The sequence below is a fragment of the Lobosporangium transversale genome, assembly GCF_002105155.1.
Source record: "Lobosporangium transversale strain NRRL 3116 chromosome Unknown BCR41scaffold_52, whole genome shotgun sequence".
NCBI classification, from domain to species: domain Eukaryota; kingdom Fungi; phylum Mortierellomycota; class Mortierellomycetes; order Mortierellales; family Mortierellaceae; genus Lobosporangium; species Lobosporangium transversale.
In genome coordinates this window covers 244,811-266,590 of record NW_019029030.1, presented here as the reverse complement: position 1 = coordinate 266,590, position 21,780 = coordinate 244,811, and the positions used below count along the sequence as shown (strand labels likewise).

The window sequence follows — 21,780 nt, the reverse complement described above, 5'->3', positions numbered from 1 at the left end:
CGATGACGACGACGACAACAACAACGACGACGAAGATGAAAATGAAGTAGAAAACCCCAACGACAATGACTATGGAAACGACTGTGGCCATAAGGTGGAGGCAAAAGAAAAGGACGATAGTTTTGGGAAAGCTAGAGGAACAAGAGCAAAAATGGCAAGAGGAGGTAAAAGGAAACACATTAATGGTAGTGATAATGAAGGAGGTTTGGTAATGTGTATCTCAACTAGTAAACGATGCACTCCACCCAAAAGTATTGTCCGGATTGACCCCACAAAGCTCAAAGGCGAGGCTCTGACCCTGTATGACATGGTCAATGAAAGAGGTTTTTGTGATGATGATTCTGTCATCGATGGCCCACTCAATGACCTCTTATATGACATTATTCATGCTCACCATGAAGATGATGATGAAGAAGACGAAGAAGAAGAAGAAGAAGAAGAGCGAGAAGGCGAGGAAGAGCTGTTTGATGAACCAATCTATTTGGGAAATCCCTATATGAGACCTGAACCTGAATATTCAACCGGCCCCCATCCTCCGCAATACCCTATGCAACCGGGATCAGCACCCGATTATGTTGATCATGCACAACAAGCAGCTGTCGCAGAAGTCTCTTATACCCGACCGTCTCCGCCTTCCTCACCCCCCTCTTCAGCTTCTTCCACTTCTACCTCTGGCAAAACCGAGAAAATCGGATACCATCATCAACGATCTCAATCTAATGACAATAGTAACAATAGCACCGATCTTGATGTTGTGGCGTTCGTGGCACCTGTGCCCTCACAACCCGCAAGACCTGCACCTGCTGTCATAGTGCCATTAAAAGTAAGGGCACCGCTTCCTGCGCCTACGATGGTGGACGTGAGCTTACGAGTCACTACAATACCACGTTTTGAGGACGATTGGAAGCAGATAACCCAAGGAGGATTCCAACAACGTGCCACAGATATTGTCTTGAATTTCAAGGACTTGGTGACCTGGGCATCCTCGTTTGTCTACAACAGTCATACGTTTTGAGGAAACCTCAAGGAAAAGCATCTGCAATTCAAGTGAAGAAACTATTCCTTCTTTTTATCCTTTTTTATTTTTATTTTTTTTTATTTTTGCATCGGAAGCGTATCTACACTCCATTTTTTTTTTTTTTTTTCCCTCTTTTGCATTAAATCAACTATTTTTCTGTAACATTAACAGCATCAATCCATTTATCATCCTAATACTAAATAAATAAAGCGAACATCCTGTGTAAAAAAAACAAAATTAATAACGAATAATTGCCAGAAAGCGCGGCCAAATCAACAGCAGGCCCGTGTTCGGAACACACAATTAAAAAAACCATTTCATTTCAAGAAGGACCGATGGAAAAAGGTACCAAGGTTCTAAGCATCGAAGTTAACCATGGCTTGGCTACAAGCGTGAACAAATTAACCTGTATAAATTTCTAGAATAATTCGCCAAAGTTTCATGCCTGGAATAACCATGACTTGTGAGTTGTAGGCAAACAATCTGGGTATAAAAATATAGATGTTATCTCTGAAGACGAATAATTAATGGATCCATACTAAACGACGCTGGAGATAGATTTATGGGGCGCTCCTATGAAGTGCAGAGGCCACCTTGCTTCCTTTTTGCTGTGCGTAACCAAACATTTGGCTTTTAAACAAGAACAAGTCCCTGTGTGCTCGATCTCAAAGTTTTCACACATAGCATGTATTATAGTAAATGTTAATTTTTAATGAAAAATAGGAGGAGAGAGGAGGGAAGAGTCGAGTCGCCTCGATAAAACAATCGTGACAAAAAAAAATTCTAGCAGGTTAGGTTAGTAGTTACTCGTAAATTTGGGAGAAGGGAAGCGATTCTTTGGAAAGAAAAAAAAAAACTACATAAAATCCAACTTAAAAGTTCTTGGTGAACTCAGTGGTAATATCCTTAAGCTTAGCGAAGGACTCAGCGCTCAAATCACCAGACTTGCGGATCTCCTCAAGAAGGTCCTTGTGGTTGGAGACCAAGTGAGGGATGAATTGACGCTCGTACTCGCCGACACGGTTGACGGGGATCTTGTCAAGGAAACCGTTGACACCAGCAAAGACGATGGCAACCTGGTGCTCAACTGGAAGAGGCTTGTACTGAGGCTGCTTGAGCAACTCAGTGAGACGAGCTCCACGGTTCAACAAGAACTGGGTAGAGGCATCCAAATCAGAACCGAACTGGGCGAAGGCAGCGACTTCACGGTATTGAGCGAGGTACAATTTCATTGATCCAGCAATCTTCTTCATGGACTTGGTCTGAGCGTGGGATCCGACACGAGAGACGGAAAGACCAACGTTAATGGCGGGACGGATACCCTTGAAGAACAACTCAGCCTCCAAGAAAATCTGTCCATCGGTAATGGAAATGACGTTGGTGGGAATATAAGCAGACACATCTCCTCCCTGGGTCTCAATGATGGGGAGAGCAGTCATGGAACCACCACCGAGCTTGCGGTTCATCTTGGCGGAACGCTCCAAAAGACGGGAATGAAGATAGAAGACATCACCGGGGTAAGCCTCACGACCAGGGGGACGACGAAGCAAAAGAGACATCTGACGATAGGCGACGGCCTGCTTGGAAAGATCGTCGAATACGATCAAGGAGTGCTTGCCGTTGTCACGGAAGTACTCTCCGACAGCGCATCCAGAGAAAGGAGCGAGGTACTGAAGGGGAGCGGCCTCGGAGGCAGTAGCAGCAACGACAACAGAGTACTTCATGGCATCGTTCTCCTCAAGGGTCTGGACGAACTGAGCGACAGTGGAACGCTTCTGACCAACAGCGACGTAGACACAGTACAACTTCTTGACTTCATCAGTACCATCGTTCCACTTCTTCTGGTTAAGGATGGTATCCAAAGCAACAGAGGTCTTTCCGGTTTGACGATCGCCAATAATCAACTCACGCTGACCACGTCCGACAGGGACCATGGAGTCAATACACTTGATACCAGTCAACATAGGCTCACGGACGGACTCACGAGGGAGAATACCGGGGGCCTTGACTTGAGCACGGCGACGCTCAGTGGCGGCGATGGGGCCCTTACCATCGATAGGGTTACCAAGGGCATCAATAACACGACCCAAAAGAGCCTCACCGACGGGAAGATCGACAATGTTACCAGTACGCTTAACGGTATCACCCTCACGAATGAGACGATCGTTACCAAAGACGACAATACCGACGTTGTCAGCTTCCAAGTTCATGGCCATACCCTATTATAAGGTTGTCGATGGTATAAATAAAGATATAACAGGGTTATTTCCTCTCGCTCTGATCGTCTATTGCCTCAGTGAGTACGATTTATTCATCCCATAATTGTGCCCATCCGTGTGCTTTACCTTGACACCGCTGGAAAACTCAACCATCTCCTCGGCCTGACAGTTCTTCAAACCATAGACACGAGCAATACCGTCTCCAATGGACAAGACACGACCAGTCTCCTGAATATCAACAGAAGAGTTGAGACCGTTGATACGGTCCTCGAGAATAGAGGTGACCTCAGAAGTAGCTATTGAATAGTCAAGGATTGTGTTGAACGTATTAGTGAACGGCTCCAATAGTCAATAAGTGAGTATGTTTTGGCTATGGTACTCTGCACATACCTGGTTTGGCGGTGGCATAGTTGCGGAAGGCAGAGAGAGCACCAACATTAGCACGAACCTATGAGTATCAACCACAGACGATAGATGGCGACAATATGTAATAATAGTTAGAAGTTGACCTTCAATAAGAAAAAGATACCAATAAAGTGGATGAATGGGATGTAAAAAAGAGCCTTCATAACTACAGGACAAAATAACTGCAGCGCAGTTAATTAATGGGATAATAAACATAGTAGACACGCCACTCGTTAATTTGGATCCGACCAGACCCGATCATTGAAACATTAAACATTGATCATCCAATCTTAACACCACAAGTTACAGCAGTTTGTAACTTGTAGAAGCAGCGCATTATTAGGCTACCTCTATAGTGCTTGATCACTGGAAGAGTTAATGGCATCACACATCAGGTCTACTTTTTTTTTATGACAAAGTGGATGGGCGCACGCTGGATAAAATGTATTGAGAATCCAAGATTCTGCTCCAGGATCAATGAATCTTTGAATGATCGATCTAAAGCGATCTTTGTAACGCCCAACTGCCATGATCAATTGAATTCCCAGTATATTCTCAGTATGATTGTATTTATCTCAGGGGTGATTGCATGCTATTGATGTGAAGTGACTAAAGGAAATTGACCCTTTCGCGATAAAAAAGTAAAAAAAAAAAAAAAAAAAAAAAAAGACGCTAGTTCTTGCTATATCAGTCTTGAAGTTGATGTTGCTGCTATTTCTGCTGGTTCTTTCATAATTATGGCTGCTGAAGTTGTGATGAGAATTCATCCAGACTGGTAATTGCATCCTTTAGGAAAGACTGAGACCTGATCTTAGGATCGAAGAGAGTGGATTCATGTGCTGATAATGGGGAAAATACATACCACAGGGGTGCTGCGAGCCAAAGCAATGGCGGCAGGGCGAGCAGCGCGTGAAAGAGAGCGAAGCATGATTGGTTGTATATAATTAAAGAGGAGAATGGGTGAGAGGAGGAGAGAGGGAACTGTAGTGAAAAGAAAAAAAAAAAAAAAAAAATCAAGTCGTAAGACTGGCACTAACCGGAAGGACGGGGGAGGACACACTAATTTTCATGGGTAAACAAAAGCTACTGTGCGTACGTGAACGTCACCGACACACAAGCCACTGAATCGCGTGTGCTTTCGATCACGTCTCACGCGTAATTTGAATGCTCCTGTGCAACATGGTAGAATCGCAGCAAGACAACCACTCAGAAGCTGTAAATATTACAAGGCGACCGCTTGGTCTTTTCGAAAATTAAAAAGTTTTTTATCACTGGCAATGAGGAGGCAGAGAAAGCTCTTTCAGACCTTTCAAATAAATTCTCCAAATTGATATCAAACAGGAATTTGAAGGTCGCAAAAAAAATCGTGTAGCCTTTTAGTAAAAGTGTAACCATTTAAATAGATTCTGAATGGACGCTATTATTTTCATAGTTACTAAAACCTATCCCCTTTCCAATTAAATAGAAGTGAAAAAGAGAGAGATTGGAACAAATCTGTGCAACAAAAGTGCTTAACCTCAGCCGATCGGGCTGCTTAAAAGTCGTCTGCAATGGATTTATCTATTCCAATATTTGAAAATAACATTAGCACCGCACAAGACCTTTCCGCCCTGCATGATGACCCCGCGTAGCATGATTCAAGAGCCGAAGCTCTATTTGTATTTCAACCAGTTATCGGAAAAGGGCAGTAATCATCGCGTTTTAGCACGAATTCTGAGTTAAAGGCGTCCAGTCATAATCCAACTAGGCAGTCTCAACTCTACAGCCTCAAGCCCTATACATACTGATAATCCTTGGCAAACATTTACCACAACACACAGCCACAATTTTCTTAAGCTTAACATTTTTATTTTTTTTTTTATTTTTAGGACGAGGATTCTCACGGATTTTTATCACTGCGAATTAATAATGATAAAAATAATTATAAGAGGTGGGAGACAAGTGCAAATAGAAAGTGTTCAAGTCCTTTTTTTTTCATTCACATGTCAGACATATCAGACTTTAGAAAATAGATTGGTATAAGTTTTTTTAATTATTAATTAACTATTACTAATATTTAGGTATTAACCAACTCTGCTCAGCTTTAAAGGTAGAGGAGGGGGGGGGGGGGAGGTCATAAAGACACTGTTCTTTTAGAGAGCAGCGACCTTGGCAACCAACTGGGCGTTGACAAGGATCTTAGCGACAGCCTTGACGAAGGCCTTGACGTGGACGTTGAGGTCGGAGCGGAGGCTGACGGAGGCCTTGACCTCAACCTTGGCCAAACCGAGATCAACCTTGAGCTCATCAATGATGGCCTTGACGCGGATCTTAACGTGGGCAGCGAGCTCAGCCTTGATCTTAATAACCAACTTGTTGATATCGACATTGATCTTGGCAGCAACACCAGCAACAATCTGGGCGGCGTTCTTGCTCAAGCAACCGTTGTCAACTTTGGGGCAGATATCAGTAACAACGGCATGGACATGAGCGCGGATGTGGGCAATGACAATGGCATGGAGCTGAGCCTCGATCCAGGCACGGACCTCAAGGTCAACCTTGGCCTTGGTGCGGAGCTCGAGCTGCTTGACATTGACATCAAGATCAATGAGACCGAGGGCCTTAGCCTTGGCTCTGAGCTTGACGTTCAAATCAGCGCAAACATCAACGCTAAGGTTGACGCAAGCCTCAGCAAGGACCTTGGCCTGAGCCTCGACGAAGACTTTGGCAACAGCGTCGATGGGAGCATCAACACCGCGCTTCAAGATGTCAATGGCCTGAGCCTCGGGTCTGGTGGGGAGAGCCTGGGTGGCAGCGGAGAAGAAGCCGAGGGCGAAGACGGCGGGGAAGAAGGTGGAGAATTTCATTTTCGGATAAAGTTGGTAGTGGTGAAGAGTAAGAAAGGTTTTTTAGGGGTGTTTTTGCTGTAGTAGAAGCTGGAAGGGGATTGCTGTTTAAGCTGTTGAGAGAGTTGGTTGCGGAATGAAGAAAAAAATAGAGAGGGGTGGACACCCTTTTATACTTCTTGGATAGATCGTTTCCCTGCTTGCATGGCTCTTTGAGTACTATGTAGGTGTATAGTGTCTATAATATCGCAGACCATTGGGGGTCCAGATCTCTTTGTCTTGCTGCATCTTGGTGGTTTGGCTCATTTACCCTATGCATGCATGCATGCAATACTTTCTCCTGAGCTATTCATGATAATTATAGCGGATCCCTCAGGAATAAAGGGAGCCACCTATAATCGAATCGTAGATGTGTGTTACGGAAAAAAAGCTTAAAAAAAAAGTTCAACTGTATTGATCTGAGCGTTCTTTTTACTTTTCCAGCTCAATTAAAAATACTGCAAAGTGCTTACTCTTACTCTTGTTACGGTAACACCATGGATCTATCTCTATACTCAGTCATTAGGTTGTGAGAGGATCAAAAAGTCTGGAGGTCAATGCCTTCATAGATATTGTGAGGAGACAGAAGAATATAAGAGAATTTTGGTGTTTTCCTTTTTTTATTTTTTATTTTTTTAATTAATCTTCAACTATAGCATGTTAATGTTGAATGATAGTATTGTGATGAACTACCAGATTGTACAAATGAGCAAAAGCTGGAATATGTTTGGTAATTGTCCTTAGGGGTTGTCTGCTTGTAAAAAGCCATTCGGTTATAGATCTGGGCTCCAGCATTTCCTTAACAGGCTAGTCTCAGGAGTCAAGGCGGGTGAGCTCTCCTCTCTGTGTTCTGTAAATCTGATGGTGAAGAGATGAACCAAAAATAAAAAAAAAAAAGGATAGAGGAGATGTGATTGGATACAAACCTTCTGTATATTTTTAAATTAACTCTCAACATCCTACACTTCGGCAGAGCATGGACCATCCAAATGAATATTATGAGGAAAAATAAAAATACGACACTCTCTACCACTAAATCTATGTACATGTATACAGTAGACTATATACATGTACATGTATACCTTCACAGTCTCAAAATGTGCAAAAAAGTGGATTTTATATACGTTCTGCGGTGCTCATTGGCTAGATTCATATTTAATTCAAAATATTTATTCTAAAACCACAATTCAATTGGCTGATTTTTTTGCTTGTCTTTCTCCTCTCACCCTTTGCCAGCCAATTTAAAATAAAAATTTTTGAATTAAATGTGAATCTAGCCAATGAGCATCACAGAACGTATATAAAATCCACTTTTTTGCAAAACAGTGAGACTGGAGTGTATCTTTTCATCAGGGTTTGTTGACATTGTCAACAAACTAGAAACTCATACCGAGATCAATTATTAGCCTACCACTTAATAACCTTTTGTAATTGATAGCGGACTAACCAAAAATGGCAGCGGTAAGACATCGGTATGAGCCTCTGATTTGTAGATCACCTAGGGTTAGCATACTATACATGTATAAATCTTTTTAGGGTACATGGACTTTATTTTACTGTTTTCTATTCATTTTGGGAACACTTCCCTATCCGTCCCCATCCATCCCTATCCATCCTTATCCCTTCTCAACAAGAGACATCATGTCTTGGTGTAGGGGCAAGCAAAGAATTGTGAAAAAATGACAGGAATGATATTTATACCTATCCCTTCGATCACTTGTTCACTTGCTTTACAAGTCTTTTAGTCGACTCTGAATACTTTGTCTACCTAAATCTCGCTCACAATCCATCTCTCTATTTGTCTACTGAATTGGTATTTTGAAATTATGTGGTCACAAACCTTGTTTCTTTTTATTGAATCACAAAGAAAAGTAATATAAAAAATTGACAAAATATATAGAATGTGATCTCCAGCGTGATTTAGCCTGAATACCGTTTTTGTGTAGATGTGTAAATTTGGAAAGGCCATCGCATATGACTTGCACTAATGGAGAGGGATAAGCAAACATTTTTCTTAACTTGTTTTATCACTTCTCCCTTCACCCACCCCTTCATTCCCCACCACTCAGCATTAAATAACATGGAAGCGCTATTCACATCTAATGCAACCAATGCACAGAATAGTGTAGGAAGTCCTCTTCAAGGTAGCCTATCGCTCTCTATCGCTGGCGGACTAAGGCTGGTTTGGTGAGCACATTCGTTATTCAGCATTATATTATATACAAACAATAGTCGTCGCTTGCTGTTGATCCTTTAAAGAAAGAAAACCAAATAATAACTCTTGAACTCTTGAAATTATAATTAGAATCACCACAGAATGTTGGTCAGTATTTAGGACAACAGTTAGATTCACACATACACATGCCCCAACTCCAAAATCAAATTCAATTTCAGGTACAATTCCAAGATCAATTCCAATTTCAGGAACAAGGACTTCAAAGCCAAAAGCGGCATATAACGCTACAAGAAAACCCGGCAACTCCTAAACGACGCAAAGGTCAACCTATAGCAGCTGCGAGCAGAGCTGATGTTGTTGCATCCATGGCGAACAAGACAGCATATGCCACCCATAACAAAATAGCTTGTACGTTGGTCCTACAGGAGGCAGCTAAGGATCGTGAAAAATCCCTAGCACGTCGAACAGTGTATCATTATCAACAATACCAACGGCATTGGGTGGTGCGTGAGCTTATTTGAATAGTAGTTGAGCAATGCAAAAAATAATGTTTATTGGTAGCAATTAATTGATCCATAATATATATAGGATTGGTGCGAGCGTAAGCATTTCATGGATGGAGACATGGTCACATACGAGAAATTCTTACTCTATGTGCGTGAACTTGTGGCAGAAGAATCAGTACAGGCGGAGGACGACTTCTATAGCATCAAGCCATTGCGTGTCAACGTCACAATAGATTATGAAGGTGATCTCCCTTCTCCAGAGACAGTTGATGCATATGTCAAGTCGGTCATATCGCTCTATCAGTCTCAGCGAGCATTAGTTCCCAACCCTAGCAACCAGCCATGGGCAAGTCTACGTACAGCCGAGTTCAGAGGGATCATTTCATCATACAGAAAAAGGTAGGAGTAGACAGCAGCATAATGTAGTATTATTTAACTTTGAGGCCTGAAAATTGAAGGAGTGGATGTTGTTTTAAAACATATAATATTGCATATTGCTAATTGCCCTAATTGCTGTTCTGCAGGTATCAACAAAGCAATAAATTCAAGAACCAATATCGAATGTCGGTCGACAATGCATACACACCAGCTCAACTCAAGCAGTTCTTGAAACTTTGTTGGACTCGATCTTACAAACCTCTGAATGGTGGAGCTAAGACTCACAAGCTGCTTGGGGCTCGCGACCGAGTTAGCTTTGCCTTGAATCATTTTTTGATTGCTCGTGGCCAAAATTTACTTGATGCGAAATTGAGTAGCCTGTTCCCACATATCCATGCAACGGCTGAGAATGGGCGCCAGCTTTCTTTTGCCCTTGTTCTTGAGATTACACATGGCAAGACAAATCAGGACTTCACTATCTATTCGTCTTGTATTCGCAATAAAGATGTTGAGCTGTGTCCTTTAGGTGCCTTAGGATTTTATCTATTAGAGCTATGGATGGTTAGTTCCTGATACTTTTTCTGTTTAATGTTTCGGGGCTGTACCGACATTCGATTGCTCACATCTATTATTATTCGTAACTTTTGACTGTAGGACAAAAAAAACGTTCCTGACTTTCATGACGACAAATGGATGGAAACTTTCCTCATTTTCGGCGCTTCTGATAGAACCCGTATGTCCTCAACCTCACTCTACAAGTAAGTACAGGGTATACATGGCTTTGTATGGTAGTGCAATAGTAATTGATGGATTGACGCTTCCTCGCGACTTCTTGCTCTTAGGGCTATGAAAGGGGTTATGAATAAGGCAGGCCATCATAGTGATAAAGTTACTCATGCGGGCCGCAAAGCTGGAGCACAACACGCGATGCTCAATGGATCATCGCATGACCAGATATCTCAGCAAGGCAATTGGCTTCATTCTCGCTTGGCGATCCATTACCTACATCCAGTTCCAAGAGCTGTTCCGTATTCGATGGCAGGCTTCACGCGAACTGATGAGGAATTCTGGCTTCCTCGCAACACACTTATTCCTGATCCCAAACTTCAGAGAATGATTTTTCCTTTCATTGAGAACCTGTTTGAAGGAAACAAAGACTGGGAGCAGCGCATTGAGAATATCATGATGGACCGCCCCGAGGACTACAATCGACCCCTTTTGGAACAAACAAGCCATTGCAAGGAGGAAATACCAAAAATACGCTTTAATATTATTCTTGCTCATTTTCGGAAGATTATTCTTCAGGATATGGCTGTACTTATGGAAATTACCGACAATGCTAATTGCTATTACCAGATTTACCGGATGCACCATATCTGCCAGATGCCAGTCTTTCAATCGCCAGAGTTCGGAGAGTTTAGTGCAAAGTTGCGCCAAACAATGAGTGAGGCAAGATCTCCCTCGATGGATAGCCTTGCAGCAAACGCTCCCGCAATAGCACAGAAACTTGATGTTTTAGGAGCACAGCTTTCAGCTCTTGATGACTTCATACGATCACGAGAACGCGTTGATACATCTAACTGTAACTTGACTTCTTCATTCAGGACGCATATGTCAAGTGTCAATCGTCAGCTAGTGGCACTCTCTCAAGGGATAGAGGGGGCCTTCAATGGTGCAGGAAGAACTATAGGCCACACTGTATCTGAGATCAAATCAATCCAAAGAGAGCAAATACGAGAGTTCGATCTCCAGATACAGCAGGGATGTGGAGCAGGACAGAGGAGCCCATTCACCCCGGAGCAAGGGCACACAGACGGGCACCTGGTTAGCCATGAGCCGGCTCATGAGCAAGCGAGCGTTACCAACACCTCTTCACCTTTACAAGGCGAGGATTCATTCTTCAATGAAGTAGACGGAGCGAGAGAAAGAGAAGAAGAAGTAGTTGTAGAACAAAGACAAGCTCACTCTCAATCTCAACCTCAATCTCAGTCTGGTATGCAAGGTAGAGTTGATTTGGACCAGTTGGCAGAACAGATCGCCATGCTCTACGTTCAGATTGGAACAACCCTGTCCTCGCACGAAATGCTTCCGCAAGCAGCGCTTCTCAAGGATCAATGGAAGGAATGGTTCCATGGTGTCGATGGACGGCCCTCGATCTGGGCTTTGAATAAGAGCTCTGACCAAAAAAGAGCAAAATGGCGTTCAGGATTCGATGCACAGAAAAGGAAGTTGTATCAATTCAAGAAGGAACTAATTGAGGCTGTGCTAGAAGAGATATCAAAATCAACATGCATGACGTTAGTGGAAAAGGAAGCTGATGCCCTGACGTCAGTTTCCAAGGCTATCATCAACGCTGGCTCCAACAATTCCTACATTAAGATGCGTCGAGCACAAAGAAAAAAAGCTTTTAAGTAATGTGTTTATACATATATTTCTTTAAAATAAAAATAAACCACACCGTTGAAGGCGTTTCGTTAGACACTTCTAAAGTGTCACTCCATTTTACTTGAAAGCTTCCAACTGATGATATTGGAATATTATTTATTACAAAACTGCTGTATGCTATTTTAAGCGGATATCATTGTGTTGTTGTTATTGGTGTTGTTATCGTTGCTGTTGATGACTGATCAAATTTTGATTTTTTGGTTGCTGGGGAGTCAGATTCGATGTTGAAACTACCTCTCGTGCTCATTTCATTCTTCATTAATTCGAAAAGAGTAAGGACATAGCCAAATATAAGCTTGCATCTGTCTCTCACGTCTTCCATTTCTCCTATCACTTCTAAAGATTTAGTCAGTTCCAACCTTCGGTATTTTAGCGTGCCATTTTCCAATGTAGATTCAACAAATGCCCATTGAAATGAGTTGGTTACGATTCCATAAGCCCTAAGGGCTCTAGGGCAATCTCCATCCTCCTCAGTTCGTTTTCGTTTCCTATTGTGCAAGGCTACATCGAGCTGTACCATATTTTGTGCAAGGCCTTGCACATGATCGTCCTTCTTCACTTCCGTAATGCCAAGAAATTGTCCCGAATTGATACAGTCAACAACAGCAAAGTCCAAAGTCCCATAGCCGCGCGTGCCTTTCAAAGACTGTTGTTGCGAAAGGATCATGTCGGGCGCATAGAGCGATACTGCTCCAACCATGAATGCATCGACAATTGTTGATCTTGTAGCCTCATTTGATTGTGCATTAAATGCATAGGCTCTACCTTTGCGAATGCAATCGTCCACAATATGTCCCAATATTGTCTCTTCAGCTTCTGTCAAGTCCTCCTTGGGCTTGAGATCAAATTTTGGTAGATCAATGAACGATTGTAATTTATACGTGTCTTGAACTTTTTTCCAGTCCCATGACGAAAAACTAATGGCTGGGGTAGCCAAAGATATAATGAGCCTTTTCCACTTTTTTTGCTGAAGTTTTTCCAAGATAGAACGAAATTGAATGTCGTCTCTCAACAACGGAAATGTCTTCGTTTCCTCATCGTACACAAATATTTGGACTTCCTCGAACTCCTCAAACTCCAAGCAATAATCTCGAAGGCTTTCTCGCAGGCTTCCTATAGTAGCTGATTTAATATTGGTGGAATATGTGCAAATAACCTTATTCCGATCTCTTTTGTTCACGACGCTCAGTGCTAGAATAACAACAAAGTCAGCTCTCTTTCACTATGGTTCCTTTCGACATCTTTCCATTCCACATTCTCACTTATTGTTGATTATCACTTACTAGTATATGTGTCCGCCTGTAGTTGTTGCTCCAATTCGGCGTTTTTCTTTTGTACCATTTCTAAATCTGCTTCCATATGCAGTTTTTGTTGCCTCAGGTCGGTCATTTCCTTGTGTAAATTTATGATTATCGTTTCTAAATTTGCGATTGTCGTTTCTAAAGTTACGATCATCGTTCCTAAATTTGCGTTCGTATGCAGTCGTTGCTTCAAGTCGGCGATTTCCTTTTGTAGATCTGCGTTCGTCGTCTGTAGACTTGCGATTATAGGTTCATTCCCTTCACTTTTAACTTAGGAGAAAGGAATACAAATAGAAAGTGCGTATGACTTGTTTAATCATAGTTAACTGTGGACAAAAAAAAAAGGCATACCAGTAGAGTGGAATAGTACCTGGTCGTTCAATAATGACATGGATGGTTTTTTTTGGTGGTACAGCGCCAAAAACCTCAGAGACCTCGCTAGTCGGATCTTCGAGCTTCTCTGGGTTTTTCTGCGCCTTCTGCTCGTCTGTAAGATTGCTTAATGTAATTGGTTTCTTGGAGATAGAAGAAATGGCGACATGCCAGAGAGTGAGCTTGCTTGCATTAATATCATGAAACTCTAGCTGCTTTTTCTTGATGGCATCCTTGAGATGGTCTATCGTTTTTGAAGAGGAGATATCCACTGAGAATATGGAGGAATCTCCATCGATAACGCAAAAGAGGGTTACTTCGGTGGCCATGGTAGTGTTATGATTGTTTGTTTCAATAGTTTCAATGGAGCGAGTATTTTAAAGGATGGCGATAGCGCAAAGCCACAATGCGCCTTGCAAATAGGAAGAGAATGTTATCCATTTTTGATTCTTATTTTAAAATATAATAAATGAATAGCTATATTTGTGATTCATATTGACGCAAGGAACTCACCATAAGAGAATGATACGGATAGATAGATGGAAATCAAAAAGGGAGGACTGAAATATCATGTGACGACATATATAGGATCACAGGAAAAATTTTGTGACCCTGTGCACGCTACTGCGAGGGATATGTAGGGGTATATGTTTTTGTCGTTAGAAAAATCTCCTTCGAAAGCTCTCAACAAAATATATATATATATATAACCTACATGGTACATGTACATGTATAACTTTGAGCGTCTATTTTTTGATTTTCTTTTTCCTTGACCTGCATTAGTCTGCATACCCTACCGTTCGTACTCAAGAAAAAAGAAAAGGAAAGAAAAGGAAAGAAAAGGAAAAATAAAAAACCAGATCGGGAGAAGGAGAATGAAATTAACGAGGATTCTGTCCGTTCAAAGAATTATTGCATCATCCAACGGGAATAATGCATTCTCACTCGCGTTGATTGTTTGATGTGATATACTACAGACATTCCAATTCATAGACTTTCTGAAAGCGTTTTTCTTGTCCTTTTTTTTTTTTTTTAACGGCCGGAGATATTGATTTACGAAGAAGAAAGAAAAAAAATAATAGAAACATTAGTTTACTGGTAACGCGCGTAAACAAAGATTGGCACGTTTTTTATTAATTGTTGTTTCTAATGGAAAAGCAAAGTTTTTGTCTAATTTTATTTAGGAACAAAGAGAGAGCTCAGGGGCAATGCATTAAAGACTTGTCTATCTCCCAGATGGAAAAATTTCTGTCTTTAATTGGTTTATTAGTTTTGCATGGTTATGTAGGGTCTAGATCTCAGTTGATGCTTCTTTACGAGTTGAGGAGTCTCTCTAGAGGACAAAGCTCTAGATTAGGCAACGCCTCCCCCCTTTTTTTTTTTTTTTTTTTTTTTTTTGCAATACTTCGCGATTCATGTTCAGTAAACAATCTATATATCTTTCTATTCAGATTCTTTTTTATTTTCTGAATACATGATTCAATTGCTATTTCGCATATCATGTGTTGCAAAGATAGATGGATCCGTGGTTGGAGCGTCCCCAGTAAAGGATATTCTGATAGTCCTTAAATGAAGGACTCTGGATTGAGAACGGTCGTACGTGTACATCCTGTACATGGTGCTGGTTATAATCCTCATCAATACTCTCATCTTCCCATCCGTCGTCAGCCTCCTCCTTCTCTTCAATATTTTCATCTGATCTAGCTTCCACTTGGACCTGCTCAGACCCTAGCTGCTGCATGCGCGAAGGGTTTGTGGATGTACCATTCGCACTACTACTTGAGCCTTGAACAACGTGTGCATACGAGACCTTCTTAGATGGACCCAAAGGGCGAGTCAAAGAACTCGGGACAGTGTCAGATGCAGCAGATACAGCAGATGCAGCGGATGTGACATTAGACGCGAGCCGTTCGCCATGGGGCACCAGAACAGCATTTTTTCCTTCTGTGAGCTGCTCCCTGTCCACCTTTTCATTTAATTTCTTTTCTACCTTGTTAGATTTCTTCATATTATTTTGCTTTATAGACCTATGCTTCTCATCAGGCAAAGAAGTGGGAGGTGGTGGGAGCTCATGCTTTGCTAAAATTGGATTAAAATGCAGGATAACAGAGCAGGTTAGAACAAATGTCCCAAGTGCTGAAATGCTTAGGCATTTTTTTTCGATCTAGTGGTTATTCTGCACCCTAAAGAAAACAACCGTTATTACAGCTTACCGATGAGGGCTAACATCCTGATCAAGATTGTCCCTGTGACGTATGCGTCATATCCAGCCTCGTGTGACCGATCGTTTGAAAGGTAACGCTGATGTCTATAATGCGGTGCTATTCAATGGGTAAAGCAATGTTACGACGAGTCACTAACGAGCATTCTTGATTCAAGCTATCTCTAAATGTTTCATAGTAATGCTATCTATTTGTGATGGCCTGTGCGCCTTGACGACTTACTAACTCTGGGGCAACCCATGAATTCAACCTGGTTCACCAACATCTCTAGACCACCGAGGCTAGAATCACGCATAAGATGCTTGATAGAATGAGCAGTAGAGGAGACGAATTTTGTATCCAAGACGCTAAAGAATGAGACATAATATGTATTGTGAGGGCGGCGCCAATGCCACATCTCTAGGCTATCATCATGATCATACCAAGTAGAGCCGCGAATGCACCGAGCAAATAGAAGGAAGATCTGAAAACCTACATAGGGAATGTCTGATGAATCATCTCCTTGTATTCCTCCATAGTCGGTGGTAATGGGCCTATAAATTGAGCCAAAATGTACGCGAGATCGATGACAATGTTATGACCTACAATTGGCTTTCCACAAGCGGAGAGTAGATCGATAACAGTGCGAAACCCTCTTGCATACTCGACTTCTTTCTACATGTGGTTGGTTATTCAATATCATTAACATAATCGACCAAACTCGAGAATAAAAAATAAAAATAAAAAAGAGGCAAGTCTGAACCAATGCTAACCGCAAAGTGATGGATTTAATATCATACCTCAATTCCTGCTTCGCGTTGCTGTCTTTGAAAGATGATATCAGGGGTTGTCTTTATGATGTTGATGTAGGATCCTTGTGTTCGTGTATGCAGCTCGTTACCCCATCTACGTCGCGATTAATAGTATTTCTTAGAATCAAACTTTCTTATCAAGAAACCACATTCGTAGTATGGTAGTGTGGACTGTGGACATACATTCTGCGGATCTCCTGAAAGACAAGTCTACGCTGATAGGCATTAGCAGCTGAAATGTTAACAAAATTGAATGCATTGGGGTTGTCTTTCCACTCGGTAATTTTCTGACTATTCAAAGAGTGTAAAAATGCAACATGTTAATACATTGGACAGTCATCGCTACTACCTATCGCGCGATTGCTCTCTTACATTGCAGACTCGAGCCATGGTGCGATTGCTGGATCTATCCCAATAACATCAAAGTCGTTGTTATATAATCTAATACGGTCCCGTCTAAAGTTCTCCTCATCCGTTTTAGTCAGATATTGGACACCTAGTCAACAATAATCGCGAGAATGGTCAAACTCATGCCCTATTCTATTTTCTCTATCTCCTGAACTGATTTTTTTTTTTTTTTTTTTTTTCCTTTTTATAATCCTCAAGTTATGAGTACCGTGATATATCCACTTGTTAAAATCAAACTTATTTTTGGCCAGGAAATCAAAACTGGATGCTTCTGTAAGGAAGCATCTTCCTTGAGAAGAATACCCAGTTGAGGTCGTTGGAAAAATGAAAAAGTTGAATGGCTTGGATACGTAGTTGCCATTTCTGGGATCGAACGTAAAGGTTGCAATGCCTATTTGCACAGTCAGGAACTGGGATGCGCTCTTACGAAGCTCTTCATATCCTTCTTCAAGCGTCGTGTTCTGAGTACGTCTATTAGGCTCTGTATGCAAACCTAGAAGCGGCGGTGATTTTTACGAGCAATGACAGACGTTAAGGGTTTTGTTTAGACAGATATCCATATAGCAACCATTCTTTGAATTAAGTTATCATACAGCCATGGTACGGTTTATCCTCCATCTCATGAATCAATTGATTGTTTACCAGAAAACTCTGCATCGATCGCAATAAATTCAGCCTCATTAATGGCTTCCCGGATGTAAGGCAGCTCTGCATGAAAATTTTCACGTAGGATCTCCATGATAGTAGTGATGTTAAGGTGGAATGGTAGCCTGGGTTAGCTCACAAGTTTGGTGGCGACAATGTGGTTTTTTTTTTTCAGGTCATTTTACACGTGATATTCTATTTCAAAAACTAATTTTACTCACGGCCACCTCGACTACCCCTTGCTCCACCTCGACTACCCCTTGCTCCACCTCGACTACCCCTTGCTCCACCACGGCCGCCCCTTACTTCACCACGGCCGCCCCTTGTGTCACCACGGCTACCCCTTGTGCCACCGCGGCTACCCCTTGAATTGCCACGACCACCCCTTGCGCCCTTGAATTCATCTCTAGAGCTATGCTTGGAGTCACTTCTAAAACCACGTGAGTTTCCCCTGACACCACTTCTTGACCTACCATCATTTCCGCCGCGTGCTCTGCCACCACGGAAGCCACCTCGAGGCTCACGTCCACCTCCCTCATGTATAGATCTCCTGGGGCGCTTTGCTTCCTGTCCTTCCTCCTCCTCTTCCTCCTCTTCGTCATTTTCATTACGTTTACGCTTCATTACCCTCCTGGTTTCACGTTCGTCTCTTTGTTTGTTAACCATCACATTTTCAACTGAGAACTCAACTATCAGGCATTTCTTAGCGCCAAATAACGTTGGGTTGTTATTTAACCACCGAAGGCCAGCCAGAGCGTGTGCATGTGTTGAGTATTCCAAGAAACCATATCCCTTAGAGCGCAACATCTGTGTGGCCGCATCTACACGGTCCTTGGATCGTACCACTTTGGCTTGCTTGACCATGACACGCTTATCCCATCCTTCAGCTTGTTCTTCCTTAGACAAATGTGCCCTCTTACCCTCCTTGACCTCGTTCTTGAACTTTTGAACGGCCTGGACCCCCAATTTGCGAAGCTCCTTTTCATCCAACTTCAATGGCAAGTTTCTGATAGATAGACGAGTCTTGGAAATATAAAGAGAAGGATTACGAGCAAGTAACGCACGGCGAGCAGAGTATGATGCTTGACGCTTAGAAAGCTCGCTGGGGAGAATAGCAGCAGCAGCAGGCGAGTCTGGGAAAATGACACCTTCACGCATTAGATATAGGTTTCTACGATCTTCTCGCTCACGCTTTTGCTGACCAGCCTCCAGAAGACTTGCTGCAGACTTCTTATCGACTGCGCGGACAACATTCAAGACACGCCCATTGAGCGTAAATTTGACAGCGAGATCCTCTGGTAAATCAGGCTGCAGAACAATATGCTTCACAAAATTGTTTTTCTTCCTACGGTCGTTCTCAGCTTGAATTGGATTTATGATAGCATTAACTCTCTCCGCCTCGGCCATACAGTTGTCGGCGGCACCTTTGTTGAAATAACAAACAAACCCTGTTCCACGCGATCTTCCAGTATCATGATCCATAGTGACTCGGCAATAACGAATTTTTCCCCAGTGACGGAAACTATACAAAATAAAACAAAGTATTTTATCAGCATTCAAAAAAGCAATTGAAGAAACTTTCCATAAAATTAAGCATGCTATCACATATCCTTACAGTTCAAACAGATCGTCCTTTGTAGCATCAAAATCCAGATTACGAATAAAAAGAGTAGTTCCTTCACTGGGATCAGGCAAGGTCATTTTATCTAAAAGTATCGGCCAGTACCGAAAGAGTGCCAGAGGTTAGCAGCAATCGACAGCATTGATGTAATTATAAACCTGGCATGCCAACTTACTTTGCTCATTCTCTTCAGCCTCTTCAGCATCTAGTGCAGCTAAAGCGGCGGCATCCTCTTCCTCGTCATCCATTCCTTCGTCATTCGATTCTTCGGGCTCTTCGTCTTCACTTTCCTGTAAATGCTCAAAGTTGAGATCATCATCACTCTCATCACCTTCATTTTCGGATTCTTCTTCTTCTTCTTCATCATTCTCATTCTCATCCTCATCTTCGCTTCCTGAATTTTCGCCACTGCTCTTGTCGTCTTGAGTACCTTTTGATTTATTATCAACAGACACATCTGCCATTTCCTCATCTTGGGTTTCATTTGCCGGTAAAGTCTCTTCTGTTGCTTTTGCCTCTGCTTCTTCAAAACGGTCCTTGGCTAATGCCCAATCAACAGCAATTACGCGGTCATGATGTTCTGTGCCATTCAGAGATGCAACAGCCTTCTCAGCCGCTTCTAGATTCTCCATCTGAATAAATCCAAACCCACGAAGGGGGCCACCTTCGTATTTGCGAGGTAAATTGATTTCATGAACAGTTCCAAACTTTGTGAATAATGCCTGAAGATCTGATTCTCTGTATTTCCAAGGTAAGTTACGGACAATCAGTCGACAGCGCTTGTATACTGCAGGCGAGGCCAATAAGGAAGCATGTAGTGCACAGGATTTGAAAATATGTCCATCCAATGCTTGAACAGCTGATGCTGCCAATTCTGCTGAGTTGTAAATGACATGGGCTAAAACACAGAGAGAGGAAGTGGAAGTTGAGCTTCTACTGTTCTGTATTGGCAATTGGTACTCAGCATTTAGTTGATCCAAGCTACCATAGATGGCGATCTTGCTTTACTAGCTTACCTGTTCCTTCCTCAATAATATCTTCGCTCTTCTCCTGTCCAGGTCCAGATTCTGATGTCTCGGCAATAACAGGGTAGATAACCTCTTTTACATCGCCAACTTTACGGACTCTTTTGTAAATGTGCTTCTTAGTGATGTCCTTGCCTAAGCCTTTTAGTACAACAGTTTGGAATGAATAACTAGTTGGTTGTAATGAAATAAAATGCATTTAATACAGATTGTTGATAATATATTATTTCAATTTCTGCAACAACCGCTTCTTACTTTTTCTCTTTATGTTCCTGTTGTGAATTCTCGACTTTTTGAGATTTTTTAGGTTTATCTGATTTAGGCTTGGGTTTGAGTTCCTTCTTTTGTTTGTCTTCAGTTGAGTCTATGACAGATCAGTATATGAAAAATGCGTTAGTCACATCAGATTAAGCATCAGCTTTGACTGGTTTGTAGAGTTTGCCTAGTATAGGAGTATTGAAAGCGGAAACTGGATGTAAACGTACGAGATCTTTTAACGGCTTTTTCCATAAGTAAGGGTTTTTGTTTTAGGAACTTGACGCCTCGAAGGTCATTGATAGCCTTGTCAGCATCCTCTGGCAAGACAAATTGCACAAAACCATATCCCTTATTTTTAAGAGGTGCTTTGGAGCCAGCAGCGGTATTGCTGACATCACTGCTTTCGCCATCGGGTTTCTCAATAGCATTTTGCTCAGCGTTACGATCCAAGACTACAAAGCATGATCGTACAGGACCAACCTCGGAGAAGAAAGCTTCGAGTTGTGCACTGGTAGCGTCGTAAGGAATACCACGGACAAAAAGTGTTGACTTGCTAGTTTTTTCATCTTCAGTATTTGCTGACGTGGATGAGTTGGTGGCATCGGCCACAACGGGGGCTGGCATGTCTGACATTGTTAAAGAGGAGTCAGGTAGAAGCAGAGTAACAGAGGCACAAGCCTTTTTTTTCTTTTTCTTTTTTTTTTTTTTTTTTTTTGAGGTGAAAGCTCATAAAAAAATAAACATGATCACGTGTATGACTGTTTGTTCATTATGCGCCTAAATTGGTGGCGTCTCAGCATGCTATGTTGGCCATAACATACTGGTGCCTTCGATAGCTAGATCGTCTTGCTGCATGAGTACGCAGTTGGGCCTTAACTCTGTCCGACCTTGGCCGACCCCAATGAGTGGACTGATCCCATTATGGCAGAGCACCTCGTATCTTTAGAGCAAAACACCTTTGGATGGCTGTCTGCCGGCGTTTCTTCATTGCCTCTTCTTCAAATACTGCTGCCTTTCCAATCCCTTCCGAATTTTGTCCCCTCCTCTCTCTTCTTATTATCGTCTATAAACTTCATGGCTAGCCGTTGTCAGTCTACATTACTTTTCCTTATACAGTAGTTGTGTG

The 21,780-nt window shown here is 42.1% G+C and overlaps 4 protein-coding genes across 4 annotated transcripts; all 4 read right to left on the bottom strand.

Annotated features, from left to right (window-relative positions):
- Window positions 1–1,739: 1,739 nt before the first annotated feature.
- BCR41DRAFT_362081 (ATP synthase subunit alpha) lies at window positions 1,740–4,643 on the bottom strand. Its single transcript, XM_022025671.1, has 4 exons — window positions 4,505–4,643; window positions 3,628–3,685; window positions 3,364–3,533; window positions 1,740–3,237 (listed from the first exon to the last, which is right to left on the bottom strand). Exons 1-4 carry the CDS (start codon window positions 4,568–4,570, stop codon window positions 1,891–1,893), a joined length of 1,641 nt encoding a protein of 546 aa, XP_021876963.1. The 5' UTR covers window positions 4,571–4,643; the 3' UTR covers window positions 1,740–1,890.
- Window positions 4,644–5,736: 1,093 nt separating this feature from the next.
- BCR41DRAFT_362080 (hypothetical protein) lies at window positions 5,737–6,602 on the bottom strand. The gene has a single exon (XM_022025670.1). The coding sequence runs from the start codon at window positions 6,486–6,488 to the stop codon at window positions 5,775–5,777; it is 714 nt and encodes a 237-aa protein (XP_021876962.1). The 5' UTR covers window positions 6,489–6,602; the 3' UTR covers window positions 5,737–5,774.
- Window positions 6,603–15,168: 8,566 nt separating this feature from the next.
- Window positions 15,169–17,872, bottom strand: BCR41DRAFT_362073 (ribonuclease H-like domain-containing protein). The gene is made up of 9 exons (XM_022025669.1): window positions 17,748–17,872; window positions 17,314–17,598; window positions 17,070–17,193; window positions 16,881–16,988; window positions 16,686–16,791; window positions 16,382–16,560; window positions 16,129–16,253; window positions 15,898–16,005; window positions 15,169–15,763 (listed from the first exon to the last, which is right to left on the bottom strand). The coding sequence occupies exons 1-9, from the start codon at window positions 17,842–17,844 to the stop codon at window positions 15,183–15,185; spliced, it is 1,713 nt and encodes a 570-aa protein (XP_021876961.1). The 5' UTR covers window positions 17,845–17,872; the 3' UTR covers window positions 15,169–15,182.
- Window positions 17,873–17,963: 91 nt separating this feature from the next.
- Window positions 17,964–21,333, bottom strand: BCR41DRAFT_425644 (hypothetical protein; the record flags this gene model as incomplete). The annotated part of the gene is made up of 6 exons (XM_022030612.1): window positions 20,882–21,333; window positions 20,652–20,760; window positions 20,388–20,566; window positions 19,547–20,269; window positions 19,366–19,456; window positions 17,964–19,272 (listed from the first exon to the last, which is right to left on the bottom strand). The coding sequence occupies exons 1-6, from the start codon at window positions 21,285–21,287 to the stop codon at window positions 17,964–17,966; spliced, it is 2,817 nt and encodes a 938-aa protein (XP_021876960.1). The 5' UTR covers window positions 21,288–21,333.
- Window positions 21,334–21,780: the final 447 nt, after the last annotated feature.

Bases quoted from the DNA above. Each gene is read 5' to 3' on its own strand.
- BCR41DRAFT_362080 (XM_022025670.1), bottom strand. From the start codon at position 6,488: ATGAAATTCTCCACCTTCTTCCCCGCCGTCTTCGCCCTCGGCTTCTTC.
- BCR41DRAFT_362073 (XM_022025669.1), bottom strand. From the start codon at position 17,844: ATGGAGATCCTACGTGAAAATTTTCATGCAGAGCTGCCTTACATCCGG. The intron at 16,989-17,069 runs GTAAGAGAGCAA...CTCTTTGAATAG, and splicing joins CCATGGCTCGAGTCTGCAAT to TCAGAAAATTACCGAGTGGA. The intron at 16,792-16,880 runs GTATGTCCACAG...ATCGCGACGTAG, and splicing joins TTTCAGGAGATCCGCAGAAT to ATGGGGTAACGAGCTGCATA.
- BCR41DRAFT_362081 (XM_022025671.1), bottom strand. From the start codon at position 4,570: ATGCTTCGCTCTCTTTCACGCGCTGCTCGCCCTGCCGCCATTGCTTTG. The intron at 3,534-3,627 runs GTATGTGCAGAG...ACTATTCAATAG, and splicing joins CTATGCCACCGCCAAACCAG to CTACTTCTGAGGTCACCTCT. The intron at 3,238-3,363 runs GTAAAGCACACG...ACCTTATAATAG, and splicing joins AGTTTTCCAGCGGTGTCAAG to GGTATGGCCATGAACTTGGA.